The sequence below is a fragment of the Lampetra planeri genome, chromosome 2, assembly GCF_965212315.1.
Source record: "Lampetra planeri chromosome 2, kcLamPlan1.2.h2, whole genome shotgun sequence".
Taxonomy (NCBI): Eukaryota; Metazoa; Chordata; class Hyperoartia; order Petromyzontiformes; family Petromyzontidae; genus Lampetra; species Lampetra planeri.
The window spans coordinates 12,808,317-12,832,424 of record NC_136108.1 but is presented as its reverse complement, the minus strand read 5'-3'; the positions used below and the strand labels follow the sequence as shown (position 1 = coordinate 12,832,424).

At 48.9% G+C, this 24,108-nt stretch overlaps 1 protein-coding gene across 1 annotated transcript; it reads left to right on the top strand.

The window, feature by feature from the left end:
* Positions 1-24,104, top strand: LOC144728367 (uncharacterized). Its single transcript, XM_078607757.1, has 13 exons — positions 1-774; positions 3,443-4,723; positions 5,900-6,037; positions 7,384-7,513; positions 9,247-9,378; positions 10,444-10,542; positions 14,493-14,662; positions 15,364-15,514; positions 15,630-16,628; positions 18,576-18,682; positions 19,185-19,239; positions 20,569-20,672; positions 23,128-24,104. Exons 1-13 carry the CDS (start codon positions 646-648, stop codon positions 23,314-23,316), a joined length of 3,684 nt encoding a protein of 1,227 aa, XP_078463883.1. The 5' UTR covers positions 1-645; the 3' UTR covers positions 23,317-24,104.
* Positions 24,105-24,108: the final 4 nt, after the last annotated feature.

Here is a 24,108-nt window from a genome sequence, read left to right as displayed (position 1 = left end):
ATGCAAACGAGGAGGCCGGCAGCGGGCGGGCGGGTGTTTGTGTGTGTGGGGTTCAGGGTTAGGGGGCGATGATGGTGATGGTGGAGGAGCTGACGTTCCACATCGCAAGCCCTTCTTCACGAACAACTCGCGATCTAACCGCCCAAGTAACTTCAGCGGCCCGGGGTTTGATGGTGGCGGTGGGGATTTGAAGGCGTCTCTCGTTCGGTGGTGGTGGGGGAGGAGGACGGATTCGACATTGAAATCAGCGTCGTCAACAGCGGCAACTCCACCACGAAGAACGTCGTCAGACCCGATGAACTGAAGCGGTCTGCCCGTTCATCGGGCTCGGCCGCGTCGATGCGAAGCGATAGTTGTTGTCGACAACGTCCGCCAAGGGGGGGGGGGAGCATCGTCAACAGCAACAACAAACAACAACAACAAACCGCTGATGACGATGTGGAGTTTGTTAAACACGTGAGCCGCTCGACCCGAGGGAGGAGTAGGAGGATGTTGTTGTTGGTAGTGTTGGTGTTGGTGCATGTGGAGGTGTTGGAGGAGGTAGTGAGCTAACGACGTGGAGTCCCCGAGGAGCGCACCCGGCCACGGCTGCGTCCCAGGACACCTCCACCCTCCACATCCCCCACGAGGTCGCGAGTCGCGGAGATGATGCAGGCGAGACGTGCGGCCCCCGCCCTGGACGCAACGACCCCGGACATCCCTGCGGCCTCCTCTTCCCCCTCTTCCTCCTGCTGCTGCTGCTGGGAGAAGGAGGAGGAGGCGCTGCCCAGCCTGGTGAGGTCCCTTCTCTTACCCCCCTCCTCCTCCTCCTCTACACCGCCCGCCACTCACGGTCGTGGATAAGACTCGAGCGTGGTTGGCCTTCATCCAGCAGTGGATTGACTGTGGCTGACGATGACGACGAGGGCTTGGTCGCTTCTGCGTTGTAAGTTCGTCGTGAGCTTTTGCTCATCTTGTTGCGCAGATGAATTGTTGGGCATCGTGCGCAAGTCCACTGCTGGATGCGCAGGTGGGGGGTTCCTCTCTGTTGGACCGTGCGAGTTCGCTTGGCTGTAGACACGGGAGCATAGAAGTGCATTACAACATTGGGGGTTGTCCGCACTCTATCCCTACCCAGCGGCTCTGTCCAGCCTCGACGCCTGCTGAAGGTGCCAGGCGATTTGGTCAAAGTGACCCATACGCACGCCTGTCAACAACCCACTTATCAGTGACCCCTGACCTTATTGCAGACCAATTCAGACATTATTGGTCACCCCGTGCCCTTATAAATCTCAACGTTCATCCTCTAAATTCCCATCACAATGGATAAATACAAACAAATAGACACAAGAAAACATGTTTTTTTGACCCTATTGAAACGGACCTGAAAACTCAATTTCCCTGTACAGGAATACGGGTAAACCTTATGGGTTGACGGCTATGCATTAAGTCGCTTCATTTACCCATGAAGACATCGACGAGTCTCGATGCCCGTTTTGCAGGAGCGCGCCCTGCATGAGGATGTCAGTGCGTGGATTTTTGTCTTGGGGGTTTACGGATCACGCGTGGATTGGAGTCGGCACGTGCGTGACATTGCCACGGAACGTGCTGCAAAGTGGCCCTCAATGAAGGCGGTACATCAAATAGTTTGTTGGTTTACCGTAAAGCAATTGCACATTGAAGCTCTTCCCGCGTATAGGATAACTCTCCGGAAACACCGGTTTCGTCCCACGGGCAAACACACTCCGTGAGTCATTGGTCAAACATCCCGCCAGGCAGGACCCTCCTGGGAAGTGAGTCTTGCAAAAAATTAACTAACACATAGGATGGACTTTTTATTTATTTTTTACAATAATGTCTAATAGTGTACTGTATTGCATTGCTCTGTTTTTTCTTTTTTTACCTTTTCTTGTTTCATTGTATGTAATTGCAGAGATTCGGTATTAATCAAGTACAAACCATAACCACGATCATATAAACAGAATTTCTATTTTATAGCAATATATTGTGGGGGACATTTTGAGCATATTTAAATATTGGGGGGGGGGGGTGTCCCGCCCAATATATATTATAATTACGGCCTTGATGTGACTTACAGATTGACAGGGCCAGAGCTGTTAGCGAGCACCTCTGATGGCGGGTATATAATGTGCACGAGTTGACAGGGGGAGGACCTCCCAGTGTCGTTGATGTTAGAGAAGGAAGTTGCTTTGCTGTGGTTTCAAGCAGATAGGGGAAGTGTAAAGTTCTGTGTTTTGAACAGGGGCCTAGCGAATGAAATAATGAATACGAGTATAAAGAGCAAACATAACCTTGGAACGCGGCGCTTCCATGCAAACGAACATGCAAATTAGGTCTATTTGAGAAATGTACACATTAGGGTTCTATCTCACTGTGCTGTTGCACTGAGTGTGCAATGGCTGATGCACACACAGTGTTAAGAAGCCATGCTGGTTTAGAATTTTTGTTCAACTCCTGACGATGGTGTTCGGCAATCGTGCAAAGAGTGGTTGTCTCGACATGCTCTGCCCTTGACGAGATCAACTTCGCCTTATCAGATTCTTGCTGACAGCTTAGAGACATCGACAAGTCTGCACATTGTACGCTCTCGCAGTGTGCAATTCAATAGCATTTACTGCAAGAACTCGCGTGACAACACGTGCCTTCATGTGTGTTGGAACTATTTATCTGGTCGTCAAAGATGTTTACTAACGCATCGGTAAGATGTGCAGACATAGAGCATGCCCAGCCTGAGAAGATTGTATGTTGTTGTGGATATGTACTGTGCGTGTAGAGTGAGCTGTGTGTACATAAACAGAAATTGCCCTCCTGCTTGGTTGTTTTGCATTTACAGTTATGGACTTTTAATGCCTTTAATTTGATTTTTTTTAAACCTCTCGCTTAGTTTCAGGCCTTTTCAGGAGAGTCGTTGTTTCACCAATTCCATTAATTGGCATTCGGCTTCATGTGGGAGGCAACCGGAATACCTGAAGAAAACCTGTTCGCAGCAGGGGATGGCACTCTAAGCTGTTCACAGAACGAATACATCCACTGTTGTCACCTCACAGCTAAGTCCCTCATTCAAGTTATAACCAGGCTCATCTCTGCTTAGTTCTGGAAATCTGAGGAAATCCGGTGCATTCTGGATGAGTTGGTCATACCGATGTTATGGGAAGTCAACAGTGTTCATGTTATGGATATACTAACTCCTGTCATGTAAATGTGTAAATTCCACCACCAACATCTGGTGTTCCGAAGCAGTTCCCTTCCAAGTAAAATTCAGGTTTCGCCTTTCTTGCTTTTAACGTTTAATGCCTAGTTTTTCATCCTTTAAAAAAAAAAAAAATACGTGGTATCATTATGAATTAATTTGATTAACCAATAGGGTACAACTAAATGTGGCGATCTCTGTTTTGAATGTCTTTTATTTAAACACAATGCCCCATCTCTGATCGCCGTGCAGTGCTGGGTGCCGGCCGGGGGTCCCGTCACGGAGGCGCGGCTGGAGGAAATCCTCGTCGAGAGCTTCTCTCACCTCGCCGAGCGCCGCACGTGCGACTGCGCCTCCTGCACCACCATCGTCAGCCTTCTCTCGCACCTCGTCCACAACTGCCACCGACTGACCACCGAGTGCACCATATGCCACGAGCTGTGCCAGCTGATGCGGCGCCACGCGCTGGGCTGCACCCGCGGGTCCCTGTGCCCCGTGCTGCCATGCCCGGGGTTGAGTGAGCGCCTTGCGCGCCGCGCTGCCCTTGGCCTGGCGGAGGTGCCCGGCTGGGAAGTTTCCCGCGACCTGGAGTTCGTGCGAGAGGAGGTAGCGCCGCTCCTGTCTGACGGCGCTTTCAGGCCTCGAGTCAGCATAGAGTTCGATTTGGTCGCTGACGCGGAGATTAACGACGCGACGGATCCCGAGCAGAGGGCGAACAGTAATGCTGCCGTGGCCACAGGTCTGCAAGGAGCGGGAGAACGGTTACAATTTGGTTCGATCCGAGGTGCAATGGCACAAAGCACTTTGAAGGAAGAGTCGGGTCGTGTGGAGCCAGAAATCGCCGGTGCGCAGCACAGCACCGACCCCGAGCTGCGCCGCACACACCCTTCCGATGTGCGTCCCCTGTCCTCGGCACCATCGCAAACCCAGTCGGGAATTGCCTCAATTTTTCTGCCACCATTGTGCGAGGCAGTGGAGATGATAAGCCCCATGGAACAGCTGATGTTCGGACTTAACAGCAGTACGTTCTCCAATTCTGAGGACAGCCTCCTTGCGAACCAAGAGAACATCCAGGCCATGCTGATGTACATCAACGAGGACTTTTCCAACTCGGGCGTTCAACTGCCCGACGTCATTCAGCCGGAAAACACGGAACTCAACACGGAGGCTGCGTGTGCCCCACAGGGTGCACGGCCGTCGTCACCATCGTCTCGCGTGATCTTGAACGGCGATGGCCGCACCGCAAAGGCGGACAGTTTAAAACTACGCAAGTCAGACTCGCTACCACTAAGCAGGACCAATCGTGCCCCGAGCAGACCACTGGAGCGACGCACTTCCAATTATACAAAGGCTGTCGTTCGCTCTCACACCAGCCTACGAGCAGTTCGCTCCGTGTGTCTGTCTGCCGTTCCCGTGTCCGTGAGGGCCCGGGTTTGTGTTGGAGAGTCGCGTGAGCTGAGGGAGCTGACGGTTCACTGGGAGAGCCTGGGCCTGGTCAGCGACTCGGTCTGTGAGGGCATCCTACTCAACAAAGTAAATTCCCGCCCCTTCACAAGGATGTCACGATGATGTTTGTGGCTCACCAACGAGCTGGCCAGCTGTTCACGAGGGGCAGAGGCCCAAGTCTTGATTATCTGGGGTAATGGGGGCAAAGGGTGCCCCGGATGAAACAATACACGGATAATTCTAAACAAATTAGGATATAGAAACTAATTTAATTTCACACACAGGCTTTTATGACATTATTCACCTAAAAAACCAAACAGATCAGGTTGTGACGTGGCCAAATATACCAAATAATTCTGTTTTCAGCTCAAGAAGGGCATTCACTCGAGGTCTGAGTTGTTGCTGACCCCTGATTATGCTGGGTTTAATCTCTAGTGAAACCTCGTAGGAAAGTGTCAACACTTTTCTCACTTTTCAACCCAACTGGATTATTACCAAACAAAATAATTTGGCACATTTTTCCATGACTTAATGACCTAATATGTTTCGCTTTATTGGATGTATATCCCTAATTGACATTGTACCTACACGATCTAGCCCACAAGAATGCAACTTTAAATCAGGTTGCTCGTTTACACACGTAGAATGGCTGAAGGCACAGAATGCGTTGTCTGTTTTTATTGCTTCCTGAAGTGGGCAGTTTACTTGCTGACATGTTTGCAGTCACGTGGACGCCAAGTTCTCTGACCCCCAACAAGCAAAGAGAGCAGCTGATAATGAATGCAGTGTGAGCGTGGATGCATTTATTTCTTTATCCACAAGCTCATTTTATACGCAACCGGATAGCCGCCTCCAGATAATTGAGAGTAACCTGTATTATTTTTTATGTTTTTTGCAAACCTCAGGAGTATTTCGACAACCAAGTGGCATTTTATTGAATGTTCTTGTGTAAAGAAGCAATAGACATGATTTGCATTTGGGAGTTGCTAAGAGAAACTGGCTTTGCATTCTTATCTGACTTCAACTCACCACGACATGGGTTTTGTCCCGCGTTGTTTGCGTGTGTCGTAAATATGACTCTTACTTCCTCATCAAATGTCTGCGTGAACCACACTGAATACTCACACCGAGGGTATCATCCCTATTTTGATGAAACCCTTGTTTTCGTCACATTGTTTGCTCAATTTTGGCGGTGTCGCGTTTTCGTGAAAAATATCACGATGGCAGGGCGACCGATTGTGTTCTTGTTTTGTCATCGCGCAGGAGCTGAGCCCCATCGGGGGCAGCTACCGGGAGGGGCAGCAGTGGGAGAAGACGCCCCGGCAACTCGGACGTGGCCGCTTCGGAAATGTGTTCGTCGGCCGAGACCTCTGCACGAGCTTCCACTTTGCCGTCAAACAGGTGGGGTGGGCTGGGTGACGCTGGGTGGGGCTGGGTGGTGCTGGGTGGGGCTGGGTGGGGCTGGGTGGGCTGGGTGCGCTGGGTGGGGCTGGGTGGGGCTGGGTGGCGCTGAGTGGCGCTGGGTGGCGCTGAGTGGCGCTGGGTGGGCTGGGTGGCGCTGGGTGGCGCTGGGTGGGCTGGGTGGCGCTGGGTGGCGCTGGGTGGGCTGGGTGGCGCTGTGGGGTGCTGGGTGGGCTGGGTGGGCTGGGTGGCGCTGGGTGGCGCTGGGTGGCGCTGGGTGGGCTGGGTGGCGCTGGGTGGGCTGGGTGGCGCTGTGGGGTGCTGAGTGGCGCTGGGTGGGCTGGGTGGCGCTGGGTGGCATGGGGTGGCGCTGGGTGGGCTGGGTGGCGCTGGGTGGCGCTGGGTGGGCTGGGTGGCGCACGTGAATAATGATCGTAAAGGCATTCGCCGTCATCTATACTCCGACTCATCATTCGCTGTTGTGGTCTACAGAGACTGGGTGGAAGGAGGCTTGGACAACAACCTGCGATGAAGTCACACGCTCGTGCACATTTCATTCCTGAATAAAGTTTAAAAATGAATTGGCAAGGTCTTTATTTTCCCTAATGACAAAATCACCTGGAATGCGCCCAATCTCATCACATCTCAGAAGCCAAGCAAAGTTGAGCCTGAATAGTGTTTGTTTGGGCAACCACGATCCATAACAGGTGTTTTAGGTAGCGGAGCTATGTTGTGGGTGGGGTAGCAGATGTTCAGTAAAATCCACTGTTGTAGTGTACTTCTTTGCTTCTATATATTTGTGTCCCCCCTGCACCAACTCGCACTGACCAGCATGGTGAAGTATGGTTAAATAACAATGTGAATAGCGTGGATTGTCAATCCAGCAGTGGATTGACAAAGGGCTGTATTTCCAAACAAAGCCTCACTGAGCCTTGTGTTTAAGATGGCCCTGCATTGGAATGTATATCCAGTTACATTAATCAGTACTTAGCATAGTGTGGAAGGAAAGGAGTTTCCGGAGAAAACCCACCGTACGTACAAGGAGCGAACACTTGGTGGTCTCGACAGATTGCTTCACAAACTCACACGCTGCTGTACTGCCACCTCCCTGCCACAGGGAAGCACAGTGGGTTTGGGAGTTTCCCAAAATCTCTGCGTGAACCACCGACCTTTGCCTCCTACGTGCGATCACAGGCGTGCACCACTGCTCCCAGTGTGTTGTTGTCGATGACGATATTGTGGTGCGTGGTCAACAAGAGCTCCACACGGGTGGAGTGTGTACGGCTGAGCCGGGAGGCGTGTGTGCTTGTGTTCAATTCGTTATCTTTGTTCACGCGGCGCGGCAGCTGAGCGTGGACAAGTTCTCGGAGAACGAGTTGAGCATCTGGAGCCGGCTCGACTCGCTGCGCCTCGTGCAGCTCTACGGTGCCGTGCGCGAGGGCCCGCGTCTCTCCCTCTTCATGCAGGTCGCCGAGGGTCAGTGGAGCGCCACCCTCACTCTCCTCCTCCTCACACACACGGATAGGCACATACCCATACATACACGTACAGTCTTTAACAGACTGTCGTGGCAAATCCTGTTAGCGAGCACCTATGAAGGCCAGCATTGGCACACGAGGGTGTGAGTGGCCAACACCACACCCGGCCAGCCGACTTTGTCTAATGTTTGCACAGGCTGAATTTACCGAGGTGAGGCCGAGGACTGATTCAAATATTCGTCACTGGTGTTGGTCGTGAGCAGGAATCGAACTCGGTTAGCTGGGTTCGTAGAGCAGTGCGCTAATCGTTATACTACCACTCCCCACACCCTCATATACAATTACAAAGATCCCTCGTATAGCCTGAACACACTTTTTGGGGAGAATGCTGTTAGCGAGCATCTATGACGGCCAACACGGCACACGAGAGGGTGGGTGGCCAGCACCACACCCGGCCCCCTTTGTTTCCTCAGTGGCGATGTTTACACACAGCACCAGGTGCTCATTTGAGGCTGAGTAGACCTAAAGGAGGCCCAGGACCGGTTAAGATAATCGTCACTGGTGTTGACTGAGCGGGAATCAAACCTGGGTCGACTGGTTTGTAGCGCAATGCGCTAACCGCTGCACTACCGCTCTCCACCCCTCATAAGCACATGCATGGTCACATTAACGGATGCACACTCACACAAACACCCTCGCGCAGTGCAAGAGTTGCCAGAACGAGACATTAGCGTAGGGTGTACATTTTTAATTTGCAGAATTTATATGCATTTTAATGCTGTTTAACTTCCCGCGTGGACTTGTCTGTGGTACGTGCGGGTTTCCTCCGGGTCCACCAGTTTCCTGTCACACTCAGAAATACCCAAAGAGGGAACTGAAACAGTGTCCTGAAAAAAAGAGTGGTGAGGCAAGGCGAGGCTTTCCTGTTGAAGTCATTTTAATGCAATTATTATTTGGTCGGACTCATTGTTCTTGTACCGTGTTGGCTTGTGTAATTGATTTTAACTCAACAGAAAAGACAAAATAGACATCGGTGAAAGTTGTTTCTGTAGTGGGGCACATGGAAGAGTGCATACCTACAAACTTAATTTGGAGCTTTCGTGACTGCAGGAATTACTCTTTGGTTATTTCGGTAAAGTGACGTATAAAGAGAAAATAATAAATTAAATACTAGCACACGACGTTTCGATTGAAACACAAGCAATCATCATCAGGTGTAAATGAAATAGAAACACAAATCTAGTATACTTAGAAATGTAATGTAATACAACAGAGAGTCGGATAACGTAACAGTCAACACCCTACCTGGTTGATTAGGTTCTTCCTGAGAATGCTAAATTTGAGAGATAAAACACAGAACCAGAGACATATAGACAGACATATAAGTGGAGACAGATATCACAGAGATACCTAGGCACATATGTATCTCTGTGAAATCTGTCTCCACTTATATGTCTGTCTATATGTCTCTAGTTCTGTGTTTTATCTCTCTCTCAAATTTAGCATTCTCAGGAAGAACGTAATCAACCAGGTAGGGTGTTGACTGTTATGTTATCCGACTCTCTGTTGTATTACATTACATTTCTAAGTATACTAGATTTGTGTTTCTATTTCATTTATGCACACACGCAGTTCGTCACTTGAAGTTGATCTCAGAAGTAGTTGTGTGATATCTCTACGCTGCTGCTGCTGGGCTGTGGCCGCGTGTCACGGCCACCGTTTCGCACGCAGGGGGCACGCTCGACGTCATGATCTCCGACAACAAGCAGCTGCCCCAGGACCTGGCGATGCACTACACCTGCCAGGTGCTGGAGGCACTCGAGTATCTGCACCAGAACAACGTCCTGCACGGCGACGTCAAAGGTGCGGCCGCCGCTCTTGTGGTGGCAACGGTCCCCCCAGCGCTGTCGACGCATATTGCAGGCACCACCGCATCACAGGTTCAGCGTCTGGCTTGGGTTAATTGCTGCCGGGGTAAACGCAGCTTTACAATTGAGCGGGGGCACAGAGGTGATTGATTTTTTTATCAGTGTTAGCTGAGCATGGACCCAAAGGCCCAAAACGGCAAACACCCAGCAAAACAGCACCGTTGAAGTTGTAGTAGAGAAGGTGTCGATGCATTTTGTTTTCATTGTGAAAGGTTACAAGGACTGGGGAAAAGAGATGATGGGAGGGAATTCCAGTGTTGAGTAGTGCAAAAGAAAGAATAATAAAGTATGGTGGTTGAACACAGTATGGATGATCGACTGGCCATTGGTTGAGGGATGATGGGTTTCCTGCTTGAGACAGGGGCCTGAGGGCCAGGTGCTCAACTGCTGTCCCTGTGGACCAACTATAAAGTTGAGACATGGCGTGCTGTTCTCAGTGTTGAGTTGGTTCATCTATTGGGTTTATTTACGCCGTCATGTCAGGGCTTAACCCATGGCCTCCTAGGCACATTGCTTAGCCAGGCCTGTGGGCTGCCTGTCAGAGACAGTGCCTTGCCTGATGCGCTGAAAAGGGTATATTTTTTCCTTCGTCTATGTGCTCTGCATTTTTTGAGTCTGGTCACCTAACTGGGAGCAGTCCACTGCCCAAGTGTTCCCATCTGTCACCCTTTTCCCCAGCGGGATTCTTCCGCTCACAACACATCGTAGTGAATCGCACGTGTAAGAATTGATTGTTTTTCATTTGTATGTCATAATTGGTTCACGTCATACCTGCAGGAACAAGTGGCGCAACATTCACCACAATGTTTTTATTGAAAAGAATCCCGTGATTTGAATTGCGACCCCCAAATCGCGACAATTATCGCGAGAATATCATCTGATTCGCTGACCCGGACAGCCCCGGCTGAAGAGAATCCCTGATGATTTCCGTGTCAAACGCTTGTTGGTGAGGCGTTTCCCTGTCCTGGTTAATCCTGCGAGTGTCCGTCTGGGTGTGCAGCCGATAACATCTTGATGTCGGCCGATGGGAACCAGGTCTGGCTCTGTGACTTTGGCTTCTCTCAGCTGCTGCCTCCGGGTTCCAAGGTTCTCCCCAAAGGTAACGGAGCTCCCCCCGTCAACCCTAGCCACTGCCCAACAGCGTGCCCACTAGGGCTGTGACAATGCATCCATTCATCGGTGTAATAATTACATTTTGATTTATGTCAAGTGTATGCAAATTCTACGTTTTGCTATATTTGGGCCGACAGAGTGAACGTAACTTTACAAACGAGGCAGAAGCACAAGCGGCAACACAATCGGGACGGTACGAGCGGAATGGAAACAATCCAGTGAAGGCCACTTCATTCACGCAGTGTTAAAAATACAATTGATTCTGGAATAGAATTGCGGCCCTTTCACAGGGGTTACATCCAGACTGTCTCGTGCCCAAGGGGGGTGAAGGGGTGCCAAGCGGGACAACCTAATGATCACACAGTGAAATAAAATGTGCAAATAAGCCACCAATATCACCTTGCTAATTCGCATGGATTTCCTCATCATTAGCGAGCTTTGCATGGGATGAAGCAGTGTTATTAAGCCTTCACTTTTGCCTCGTAGTAACAGCAGCAATTAGCAGAGTGAGCAGTAGCAACTGTGATGCTCAGAGGTAAGGGTGGTGTTTTCAGCAGGAGGAATGCGCATGTCAGTCCATAACCACTCTGTGTCCTGCACATGTAACGATATTGCGCTGTTGCTTGAGATCATTTTGGAGAGAGTGATACATTTCGAGGTTGCTGGTGATGCACGAGGCTTATAACACTTATTGAACTGGCACTGCTGAGTATCTGGATTCGCAACAAGGTCCAGGCCATCGGTGATTAAAATCAAGGATTATTGATACTCTTTGGTTCTTTCGGTAAAGTCACGTAGGTATAAAAATAAAACAAAAAATAATATATTTGATATTTAATTTTTCTACCTACGTCACTTTACCGAAAGGACCAAAGAGTATGGATTCCTGCAGTCACGAAAGCTTCAAATCAAGGGTTATTGATGTAAAGAGTCGATGGTCTCAACCCTATCAATGCACAAGCAAATTCATCTTAAATTACAGCCAGGGGTGAGGCCTTCATCCAGCAGTGGATTGACATCGGACTTTGCAACCTCTAGTTAGGTTAAGCTATTTCAAATATTAGTTCAGTGACATCATCTTTCGATTTAGCTTTTGGCATGGCCTAACCCAAAGAAAAAAAAATGTGGCTTGTAGAATTATCTTCGACAACTTACGGTTTGAATTGATTTCAAGTTATATTGCATCGGAATGCAATCACATCTCGAATCGCTTCACTAAATATTGAAGACTACTTTGGGGCAGTGCTGCGCCACTTTTGGGGACGAAGTGACCGTGCCGCGGTCTGACGCTCCACCGCTCGCCGCGACATTTCGGGAATGAAGTCTCTTAGTCCCACAGTGATGACACTTTCGTAAAACCATGAATCTACACCGGTAAAAAAAATCCACAAACAATTGTGAAAGGTCATTCCATGACCGCATTCGTTGATTAACCAGCATCGAAGGAAATTCTTCTTGGCTTCAGATTGAAGGCAGCGTTGGGCGGGCATTGAGAGGTGATTAGTGGCGTGCTTCCACCTTGCGTCAGTAACAGCCCGTTCCTCGCCATCTGGAAACCCCTCAGAAGCTTCTCTTTGAATTGCTGGTCTCTGCATCACAAGCAGCCTCGCTATAATGAGGCCATGGGAAATCAATGGGGATCAGTGAAACTGCCCTTTAGCTCATGTCAGCATCCCAGCAGATTTTGCAGAGGATGGGTGCGGGCAGCTGGGCGGATGCCCCAGGAGGGAACGTTGCGGACGCCGAGCCCCTGGCCACCGATGTCACCTCGCTGCCCCATTGGTCCGTGGGCACTGTGTGACGGGGAGCAGGATACAAACTCATTATGCGTTTTCATCTTCTTGGTTCTTTCGGTAAAGTCACGTAGAAGGGAAGTAATAAAATAATAAAACTTAAAACATAATAAAATTAAATAATTCTCACGACGTTTTGGCTACAACGCAAGCAGCCGTCTTCAGGTGAAGAATGAGACACTACCAAACTAGGAGCTTATATATAAGCTGGGTTGGAGGTGGAAGAGCGCCTTAACAAAAAGAATGTGCATATGAAGAGGAATTTAGCATATTCATGGGAAATGCGTAGGAGGTGGGTGGGGGGGTTTCATAGTCATATTATGCCCATGCATTATGCAGGATCAGCAGCACCAAGGGAGGGTGCAGGGAGTAGCATTAACAAAGGAAAGGAATGTTAATAGTATGTAGCTGCAGTTACTAAACAACCACGTAGAAATCTAAAGTATAAACTACATAAAAAACTCAAGTATAAACTGCATAGCACCATCAGTATACTTACTATACTCTACAATAAGCTGAGTTACTAACAGCAAGTAATACATTAGAATTCTACATCGTAAAAATTATATAATATGCTTCCATCTAAACTTTATTCTCTTACATCACACGAGCATACACCGTACTATATACTGCCATAGATAAACCCAACATTAAATTACATACTGTATCTATGGCAGTATATAGTACGGTGTATGCTCGTGTGATGTAAGAGAATAAAGTTTAGATGGAAGCATATTATATAATTTTTACGACGTAGAATTGTAATGTATTACTTGCTGTTAGTATCTCAGCTTATTGTAGAGTATAGTAAGTATACTGATGGTGCTATGCAGTTTATACTTTAGTTTTTTATGTAGTTTATACTTTAGTTTTCTACGTGGTTGTTTAGTAACTGCAGCTACATACTATTAACATTCCTTTCCTTTGTTAATGCTACTCCCTGCACCCTCCCTTGGTGCTGCTGATCCTGCATAATGCATGGGCATAATATGACTATGAAACCCCCCCACCCACCTCCTATGCATTTCCCATGAATATGCTAAATTCCTCTTCATATGCACATTATTTTTGTTAAGGCGCTCTTCCACCTCCAACCCAGCTTATATATAAGCTCCTAGCTTGGTAGTGTCTCATTCTTCACCTGAAGACGGCTGCTTGTGTTGTAGCCGAAACGTCGTGAGAATTATTTTATTTTATTATGTTTTATTTTTATTATTTTATTACTTCCCTTCTACGTGACTTTACCGAAAGAACCAAGAAGATGAATCCCTGCAGTCACGAAAGCTTTAAATCATTATGCGTTGCTGTGGAGCATTGTGGGTGAAAGCATATCTAAGTAGAATTTCATTCTGTGTCCCCGCATACACATCTATTATGGATAAATAAATGTTTTTTATTCTATCGGCCTATTGGTTATTCAGACCAATATTACCCAGTGGCATTTGTTTAAGCAAGCGAACGCTGGACCTGTTTCAACCTTCTCGGTCTCATCAACAAAGTCAGGCTTGTTAAACGAACACGGCTGCATTTACACCATTGGAACCTCTTTTGCCAGTAAAAACATATGATAATTGTTTTTTTACCCTTCTATCTGGCAACAAAACTGACACCTTTTTTACAAGGAGTCATGTTTGCATAGACCACAATACCTGCAGTCATAATGCAAACAAAAAACATAACTCTGATAATGTATGCACTGTCCTTGAAGTTGATTGGTCCACACCCGAGACAGCTTTCCTTAGAGCCTGGTCTCACATGGGTTGGACCAGATGACGCCAAAAGGCGCACAACTCAAAGACAATGCACCATTAGAGTATGAAAGCTCGGGGTAAGCATTTACACCATTGGAACCTCATTTGCCAGTAAAAAATACGATACTTGGTTTTTTACCCTTCTATTTGGCAACAAAACTGACACCTTTTTTTTACAAGGAGTCATGTTTGCATAGAGCACAATACCTGCATAGGCCACAATACCTGCAGGTATTGTGGTCTATGCAAACATGACTCCTTGTAAAAAAAAGGTGTTAGTTTTGTTTCCAGATAGAAGGGTAAAAAAACAATTATCGAACACGGCTGCGTTTCCAGTTATTTTAGGAAATTGACGTAGTGATTCCAAACCGACGTCGCTGTGCACCACCCAGACCAGCAGCCGCGCGGCACGCAGACGCACATGGCCCCGGAGGTGGCGGCGAGCGCCGGCCACGACTGCAAGGCGGACGTGTGGAGCGCATGCTGCGTGCTGCTGCACATGCTGAACGGGCGCCACCCGTGGATGGGGCGCTTCGCTGGCGTGAAGGTGCTCTACTTCGTGGTGAGTGGCGCACGCATGTGCCGTCACCTGTCGCCGCATACGAAACATACGGGCAATGGACTTGATGCAAACGACGCGTCGATTCTCGCGTGCATGATGGAACGTTTAGATTGATAGGGTGAACAATGCTGTGCAAAAGAGTCAGAAAAAGCAAGGCCATAAAAACAAGACAAAATTAACGGTAACCGATTTTTTTTTCGTAACCGCAAAAGGTGACGATTTATCAAATGTCGATGTGGGAGAATTGTATGTACGTGGTGTCCACGCACCACCATTCACAAACACACACCGGACAGAGTCTTTTGTTCTCTGTATTGTGTGTATTTGTCACCAATATCCCAACACGAACACATGAATGCCAATGTCACGAAATAGTCTCCATGATCTAATCTGCCTCGAAAACAATGGTGCACGTGAAGGGTGACTACACACGTCTCGTGGCAAGATTCCACCCGTGACCTTCACGAGCGGAGATTCAAGAACGGGTGCAAAAACACAGAGCAAAGCCAACGAACCCACCATATTAAAGAACCGCTGTGAAATTCTGAAAAATTTAACATAATTAATCTGAACATCTACCAATAAGTTTCTCACCACTCAGCCACGCGCAACAGAGAGGAGGGAGATTTGTCACCCTCTGTCTCCTCCTTGGTTAATGACTGTTGGTCGTCAAGCTCTGCTGTTGTGGCTGGTGCATGCAGATTGTGCAGCAGGAGGCTCCCGTGAGCGAGGCCCCCGAGTGGTGCACGTCGTGCGTGCTCGACGTCCTGCGGAGCGGCCTGCAGAAGGACGCGGCCGCCCGACCCACGGCCTCGCTGCTGCTGAGCCAGGCCCGTAGCGCCCTCGACGAACGTGAGCCCCTCCGGCGCGTCGCATCCAAGTACAGTGCCAAGCCCAGCCTGTGCTGCTCTTGTCGTTGCTGCATGCGTGCGTGTGTGTTCGTGCGTGCGCTTGTGTCCGTGTGCAGTGGGAGGCTTGGACACGGCGTTCTCCTTCCAGGAGTGCACCAGCAGCAGCATCTTGGTGAGCGGCAGCCTCACGGGGCGCCTCGTGAGCCTGATCAACCGGCGAGCGTCCGCTAACGCGGGCAGCGCGCAGCTCGGCAGCCTTGGTCAGCGTTCGCTCCGCGCTTCTTCTAGCACGGCGCCTCTGTTAAACGAACCAGCGCCACCACAGCCGCCACCGCCGCAACCACTGCCACAATCGCAGCCGCGGTGGCAGCCTGAGGTTCCAAAGGCAAACCCTGCATCGTTATTGCAACTGCCACAGTCTGGGACACCAGCGACGCACAACTCTGCATCGGCACAAGCGAGTTCCCTGGCTGATGGCAAGCAGACCTTTGCAATGCAGGAGCAAGTGACTCTACTGTCTTTACAGCCTCGACAGTGTGACCAGCAGGGCAGCTCGCAGGGCCCAGAGACAGTGTCCGAGCATAGTTTGGCGGCAGCGGTGGCGGCAAAGGAGACGCGGTCGTTGCAGGCGGAGGGCAAGGGCGATGCGGGTTCATCTAAGCCGGAGGGCGTGGTGATGCACCCGCAGCCAGCGACGGACGTCAGTGTGGCTGGAGGCCCCGTTGACGGACAAGAGACCGCAGAAAAAGCCAGCCGCGCCGGGGCCACTAGGCACCAAACACGAACGTTGATCTCCGTCGACGCGTTGGAAAACTCGATTCTTGGATCCACTTCGCTGGGTCCCTTGCCTGGCCAGAATAGCAAGAAGCTGCCGAGCAGGAAGTCCCCCGTCGAACTCGCGTGCCACTTCTCGGGCCGCTCCGCACCGGCGCGGCAGGGAAAGGCGGTGGCGGTCGGTGCCACGAGCTCGTGCGTGGCAGCGGCGGTGACGCCCGCGGCAGGAGAGACGCTCGAGGGAGGAGCGGAGCTCAGGGAGGAGCCTCTCCGATTTCCGCTGAGGAGAATGCCGGGTAGGCACTCCGACCCTCAGGCGGATTTGGACGATATGCAGAGAGGTAATTTATGATATATATTATTTACGTTAACATAGATTGTCTCTTTGAAAGGCCTGATGTATTCTTGCTTCCATGCCCTGCCGCGGCTGCACATTCCCTCCTTCGCTGGGCCCCTTGATGAGCACGTCCACCTGTGTTAGACGCAAATTCTGTTGTCCTTTATTCGTTCAGGAGAGAATCACGGAGTCTCAAGACTCTTTTCAGGAGGGTCCTGCATTGGGGTATTTGTCCACTTCCATGCATGAGCAGTTTGGCTTCACGTGGAAGGAAACCTAAAAAAACTGACCCCTTGGAGGGGATGACGCTGCCCAGAGTGTCTGGCAGCAGAGATGGGTCGTGTGCCCCCGTGCTGTGCTCTCTTTTCCTGGACATAATGTCACCCAGGAGGTTGGGAGTACCACAGCAGATGATGATCTCTGCATGATCCACCAACCCTACCTCCAGAGGGCTGTAACGTTTATAGGCGACGTTAAAAGCATGCTTCTCCCTGGATTCTCAAGTGTTGATGGTCTTGGCCCGATCACCGATGACTGCACAAAAAAACTGCCATCATATGAAGGTGTCTCTTTTGAGTTAATTTCCCATAATCCAGCTCTGAGGACTAAACATTGGTTTTGACTGCCGTGCAATTTGCATTTCTCTATAGCAGGTCATGTGGGTAAATGCAGGACTCCTAGTGTCGATAAGAGATTGCCTGAAGGGATCTCAGAAGTAGTTCTATGATATCACCTTCCTGAGACCGTTGTTGTACACGGGGTGATATCTTGCCACCTGGGCATTTCTTCTTCTCATGAGCTGATGCCAATGAGTAAGCTTGGAAGCGTAGAGTTGTATGGAATGTTATCTCCGTTTTGAATTACGGTACTCACGCTGAGTTCGTTTTTTTTAATTCACGCCCGCGGTGCCTTTGTGTTAATGGCAAGTACAGCGGAGTGCCTCTAACATTTCCGTTGACACATCAGAAAATCATAATGGGGAACAAAAATGAACGTACAAAGGGAAGAGCCGGTCAGCACATTGTTGGCATGAGCGTCGACATGCACGCCTCTGGCCAGCCCCAGCGCGGCCGTAACGTGAAACTCGACAGGAGGACTCGGGAGACGATCCAGCTCCACGTGTTACACCTCGCGCGCGCGCACACGGCGCCGAGGCCTCCGCGTCGTGCGACACGTACAATCGTGGCAATTTGTCCCCCCGCGATACGATTGCTTGCCCCGATTCGGTGGTCGCAATTCGATTCGAGAACATTTTTTTATTTTGGTGAATGTAGCGGCCTCTAAAAGGGAGGAGGGGTCGTGCAAACGCATTACGTACAGGGAATTTTAATCGAAAATATATTTAATCTCATGCACGTGATTGCAGTGTGTATATCAAGAATGTAACAGTTGATTTTAATCGGGAATCTACGCTTCGTTACACCTTTAGTGATAACCTCGGTAATGTAGGGTTACGAGTGTATATTACTCTAAAATGCGGGGGAATGTGCATTACACAATTGGAAATAGGCTGATAAATCACACCTTAGCGCATGTCTGCCAGTGGCCTAAGTAATAGTTGGTTGCAGGAAAGAATTCGTTGAAAATATTAATTACCTGAGCAGAAATTCTGCAGCTCGGGCATGAATAACCAGGAAATTGGGAACAGTGCTACCAATTCCAGCACTCTACGTCTGACCAGTGTGGAGAGTCCGCTGATTCTTCTCGGCCTTCCACGATTCGCCTCGTCCTGCGATCTGATTGTCATGAGATCAGGGGTCACGGTTCAATTCAGGAGTGGATATATGAATTTTTTTACAGGACGTATTCGGCACCTCCAGTGGCTGTTGGGCGGTTACGAGAACCCGTCACTAACATACGCAAAATCGAAATTCTACTCGCCGCGTCATGTTGTTACCGATGCATGCGGATGTGCCCACCCCCCTCCGCCCGTCCAAACCCCGACGCGCAGAGCTCGTGAAGCAGCTGTCGGTGCCGAACCCGACGGCGCTGCACGACGCCCTCCTTAACTCGCTCATCGCCGAGCCCGAGTTCATGCCATTCGAGGACGACGCGGAGGTGAGCACCGGCAGTCGTGCGGCCAGATTTCACTGTTTGATGCAGGATTGCTCAGATCTTGCGAAGTCAATACTCTGCCCCCAAGTTCCGCTCCAACAAGTTTATCAACACAACCACCACTGTCTAGCTTTAGGTCTTCAAATTAGATTTCCGCAACAATTCTATGTTTTTATTGTGAGCCAGTGAATTAATGAATTGTGAGCGGGTAGACCGCTTCTTGCCTCGGGACAAGTGACGCAGAAAGCACGATCGCCAAACTTGGCATTTGGCAAACGTTTCTGCTGATCGGTCAGTTTGCCAACCACGTCCGATCATGTTGATCATTAGCATTAATATTATAGCATATTCTTTGGGTCTTTCGGTAAAGCCACGTAGATAGAATAAAAATCATAAAAATAATAAGCTTTAAGTCAAGAAAGCTTTAAGTCAAGATTGTTATAGCATGTTAGTATGGTGCGGCCATTGACGTTAATGCTTTGCTTTCTTTTTGTGTCCCACTAAGAGCATCCACAGCCTGCCTGAGTCTCCTCAACTCCCAAGCACCGTCCACCTTGAAGGTTAACAACTACGTATTATATTTCCTGTGCGTTTCATTATTAGGCTCTCCACTTGGAGCTGAAGCTCTGTAATTTCGAATAGAATCGCTTTGCTCTGTGTTCCTGCCATTTCTCTAGCGTAAGCCTGTGCCCCGCCGCCCCCCGCTCCGCCATACGGCTTCGGCTACGTGCGTTTGTTCTCCGCGAATGAGTCGACACGGTGGCGAGATGTTAACTCCCTCGCCTGGTATACAGGAAGTTGTGGGTTCGATCCCGACCATAACGCCTGTTTATTTGGACTTTGCATGTTCTCCCTGTAGTCGTGTGGATTCTTATCCGGGTCCTCCGGTATTTCCCTCCACATTTAGAATTAAAATGCGTTTAGCGTATTTGCCTGCTACAAATGGCCACGTGATAAGCCACTTCGTTGAGCTATCGTTTGTGGCCAGGCCGCTTCTGAAAAAGAGCTATACAGCTCCGTGAGCCTTATCTGGTAAAATAAAATAAAAATAGTGGTAACTCTCGTAGAGAATTAGAGACGTGCGGCAGTTTGCCTTGCGCACGCGGTAACACCCGCACGCTCACGAGCAGGAGCTTCTCCCCACTGCGATCGCAATGCCCTCCCCAGGTGGGACAGCTGCTGGTCAACGAAGGGACTGGGATCTGGGAATGTGCTGCGGTTGTTCATTATGTATATCTGCTGTTGCTGTTTGCTGCTCTCTCAGTGTCGACCGTCTTTGGCTATTTTTGGCCATTTTCACAAATGTCACCCATTTGGCGCCAGTTTTGTAGTTTTTATGCTCAAGAGCAGGTCTGCTTCTGCTAACACGTTAATCTATCCCTAGATTATTGTTTTTTCCTGATTAGGTATTTCTGTAAACATTTGTAAACATTGTGCATGTGAGTAGTTAGCGCATCTTGGTTTGAACCCGGTGACTTGAGTTTGATTCCCAGTAATGGCTTACATCGGTGACGAACATCTGAAGCAGTCCTGGGCCCCTCCTTGGTGACTCAGCCCTAAATGAGGACCTTGTGTGGTGTGTATAAAACATCAGCACTAGGAGAACAGAGATGACTGGGCGAGGCGTTGACCACACTATCCATCCTCTTGCGCGCGCCATGCCAGCCTTCATAGCTGCTAACTAACCGCAACGTACCTCGTCAGCCTGTGTGGCTGTAAGCGAGACCTTTGCCCGCACGTGTGTGGTGTGTGGTGGGGAGGGGTGTCGGGCATGGTGCTGGTCACCTACCCCCCCTCGTCTGCCGTGTCGACCTTCATAGCTGCTCGCTAACAGCACTTGCCTCAACAGTCTATTAAGGCTATACGGGGGATCGTTGTCTTTGTTGCAGCGGTGCGAGTGAACGTGCTCGGTCTGGCAGGGGAACACGAGTTCACCCTGTTGGAGCGGGTCGGGGTGACGGTGGAGGAGGTGGCCATTGGCATCAAGGAGCGAGTAAGTGCTCGCATATTTTTTTACTTGCAATGCTTGCCAGAGCCTCAAGGCCTCAAGGCTCTGGCAAGCTTGGTGTTTTAGTGTGAAACTGACAAGTGTGGCATCGTCTGATCCAGATTAAATGGCGTATGAGAAATAGTGTCATGTTCCATCATGGGACCTCCTTTGCCAGTACTAAAATATACTAAAAGGGTTTTTCCCCTTTTTTCTGGCAACAAAACTGACACCTTTTGCAAGGAATCATGTTTACATTAACCACAATACTTGCAGTCAAATGCAAACAAAAAACAATACCCTGATTATTTATGTATTGTCCTTGAAACTGATTGGTCCACACCAGAGACAGCTTTTTGGCGTCATCTGGTCGAACACCATATGAGACTAGGTTCTAAAGAAAGCTGTCTCTGGTGTGGACCAATCAGTTTCAAGGACAATGCATAAATTATCAAAGTATTGTTTTTTGTTTGCATTTGACTGCAAGTATTGTGGTTAATGTTAACATGATTCCTTGCAAAAGGTGTCAGTTTTGTTGCCAGAAAAAAGGGGAAAAACCCTATTAGTGTCATGTTTCATTCGTGGCTCTGGTGGCGAGAGTAAGTGCACGTGCGAAGACCAGCAGAGTGTGAATATTTTTTATCGGAAGTATAATGAATCCGTGCCGAGTGACACAGCTATCAATCCTGTCCGAGAAATGGACCACATCATGTGCCAGTGGAAACATTTCATGTATAATTGTCATTACGGCGCGATACAAGTTCAACATACAAACATACAATGCTGCATGAACCTAGATAATAAAGTCATTATACCACGTACATTCAGTTTGTGTATTGTAGCCACTGCTGATTTGATTTGATTGTATATGTGGCTGACTGGTGCTATGCTACTGTAATCCAGAGCTTTGAAGGCAAGGGTTTTCAGATCAAATACAATTTTCGTAAAATGACAAAACCTGTTGGGCTGCAAGATGGACAGGAGAATGCATTCCTGCGAGTGGGTCTATGAACCCATCTGTGCAGATCTGTTGAGTGAAATCCCCTCACATATCTGGTCGGGATTTTTTTTGGGTGATCCGGTATCATCCCACACTATGGGTGTGAATTGTTTTTGAATGTTGACAAAGGCTAAAACTTTTTGATTTTGCTTCAAAATCTGTACAGAAGTGTGCTGCCTGCAGCAACGCCTAAAGCACATGTCTCACAGTGCACGCACGCGCACAGGAGGTGGCCGCGTGGTTTGCTGCTGGCATGTGGCTCCGTGTAGCCCCATCTCTCCTGCCTCCTTTCTCTCCGTGTGTTGTCCCTTTTGCTTTCTTTCACTCCGTTGTTTTAATTCTCGGAAGGCAACAGCACCCCAACAGTAACTGCGTAAATGCAGTACTCATCCGTGATTTTATTATTGTTGATTTAGTAACGTTTAAACTCTTTTAAAAATTTAACATTTTCATAAATTAGAAGCCGTCTAGTACCCCGATCCAACACTAAACCAAAACCCTCATTAAAATGGAATTGGCTGAACATGTTAATGAAAATGAGTCTTGAGACTTGGTGAGATTTTCTGGATAAGTAAATTATATTATTTCTCGGCTGGAATTATTTCCAACAATCCAAGTGTCTCGCTGTGCCAGCACCCTGCTGTCACAGCTTCCTCCTTGACCTTTCCAAAAACAAAATCCTCATCTTCCCGCATGGCCTCATAACAAGCGTGTCTTAATTTTTACCCAGTGTTTTGAGATACAGTTATATTGAGACATGTTCGAGGTTATTTTCTTAAACCAGGCGAGAAATCAAGAGACCGGGATAGTCGAATTTGCAAGAGTGACCTGGGTCAACGAAATTACAAAAGCAAAAAAAGATATAAAGTAAAGTATAGCCATGAAACAAACAGAAACCAAAAACAACTTTCATATGAAAAATCTGAAATATTGGAACATAAATCACTTCTAAACAATCAATTCCCTGTAGCATAAGCCGGCTTGTGCAGATTATGTTTAGACACTTTATACATTAAAATTGTATCTTGTATTTTACTGATTTATCAATTAGGCGTAGGTAATTGGATTTCATAAAGACATTTGAATTTTTTTTTTATTCTGATTCGAAGCGTGTACTTGGTCGATGTAGCGCGACGGTTGGGGTACCATGGTCTGCCACCACACGAGGCCTACGGCTTTGCCCCAGCCCACAACCAAATTGAGAGGAATATTTTTGAAGTAGCAACACTGTGTGTCTAATTTTAGCACACTCATTCATTTCTGTCACCCACTGCAAGGGGCTTTTGCAGTCACAAAAGTAACCGAGTTGTGTGTTCACGTTTGGCCTGACGTGCATTTGAAAGTCCTGTTTGGCCCCTTGTTAAGGGAAAGATTCCCCCACGCCTGATTTCACAGCAGTCGTCATTCCCGTTGCCCATGACTCAGTGCGACTATGACCCCTGCGCTGTGGCTTCCTGGCAGGTGGCCCTGCCCATGTTCACACTGACGTGGCCCGACGGCACCGAGGTGGCGCAGCAGTTCCAGCTGCGGGAGCCCAGCGTCGCGCTGCGCTACGTGGCGGCGGGCGACGCACCGGGGCTGGCGTGGACCTGGAGGGTGAACGGAGGCCACCTGGAGAAGCGACCACCTCGGATCTCGCCCACATCGTGATGCAGCTGGCGGTCGTGGGGCGTGGTCAGGAGCGGCCCCTGAAACGATGTGCGGACGGTCGTGAGGACGGCCGCGGGAGCAGACGCGTAGCCTCCTAGCCGCGTGCCGCGTGCCACCGCCGCAGAGCCGGCTTCCACGGAGTCGACGGTTTGATTTTGCCGTAGACGCCGGTAATGTCTGTGGGGGGCGGCTAAAGTGGCAATCTACTGTGAAGACCAACCACGTAATGTTGGTAAAGACTCGGCATATGAAGAATCGGTGGTTCATTAAGTCACGGATTAAAGTCGGAGCAGTTCTTACGCTCAAGATAAATGCACACAATCATATGCATGAGAATCAATTATTTACCACTGATTAGAATTGTGTTAATGTGACGTTAAGCCTCATATGCAAATGAGTCGGATTGTGCAAAGAAATACAAATGAGATTGCCAAAACGAGACAGACAATTGTTAATTGAATTGCATTGTGACTCTGAATGACAGTGGAATTGCTGTGGGGTGAATAGCTGTGGTGGTGAAACATGTCTGTAGCCAACTTGAGAGTTCACTGGCACGCCACTAAAACATTGAATTGAAAATGCTACGATACGTAACATAATATCGGGCTAGTTTGCCTTTTTTACTGTTCTGCGTTTTATAATGGGCTGTACATATTTTGGGTGTGTGTTTGGAAGTTGTAATTTGTATATCACACTCGTCCTTGTTTTGTGCCCATGACTGTTATCCTCGCTTTCACACGCAATGCATTTGCAGCCACTTAATAAAGACCATCACGGTGTCAATGGAACAGC

Bases quoted from the DNA above. Each gene is read 5' to 3' on its own strand.
- LOC144728367 (XM_078607757.1), top strand. From the start codon at position 646: ATGATGCAGGCGAGACGTGCGGCCCCCGCCCTGGACGCAACGACCCCG. The intron at 4,724-5,899 runs GTAAATTCCCGC...GTCATCGCGCAG, and splicing joins AGGGCATCCTACTCAACAAA to GAGCTGAGCCCCATCGGGGG. The intron at 7,514-9,246 runs GTCAGTGGAGCG...TTTCGCACGCAG, and splicing joins CTTCATGCAGGTCGCCGAGG to GGGGCACGCTCGACGTCATG.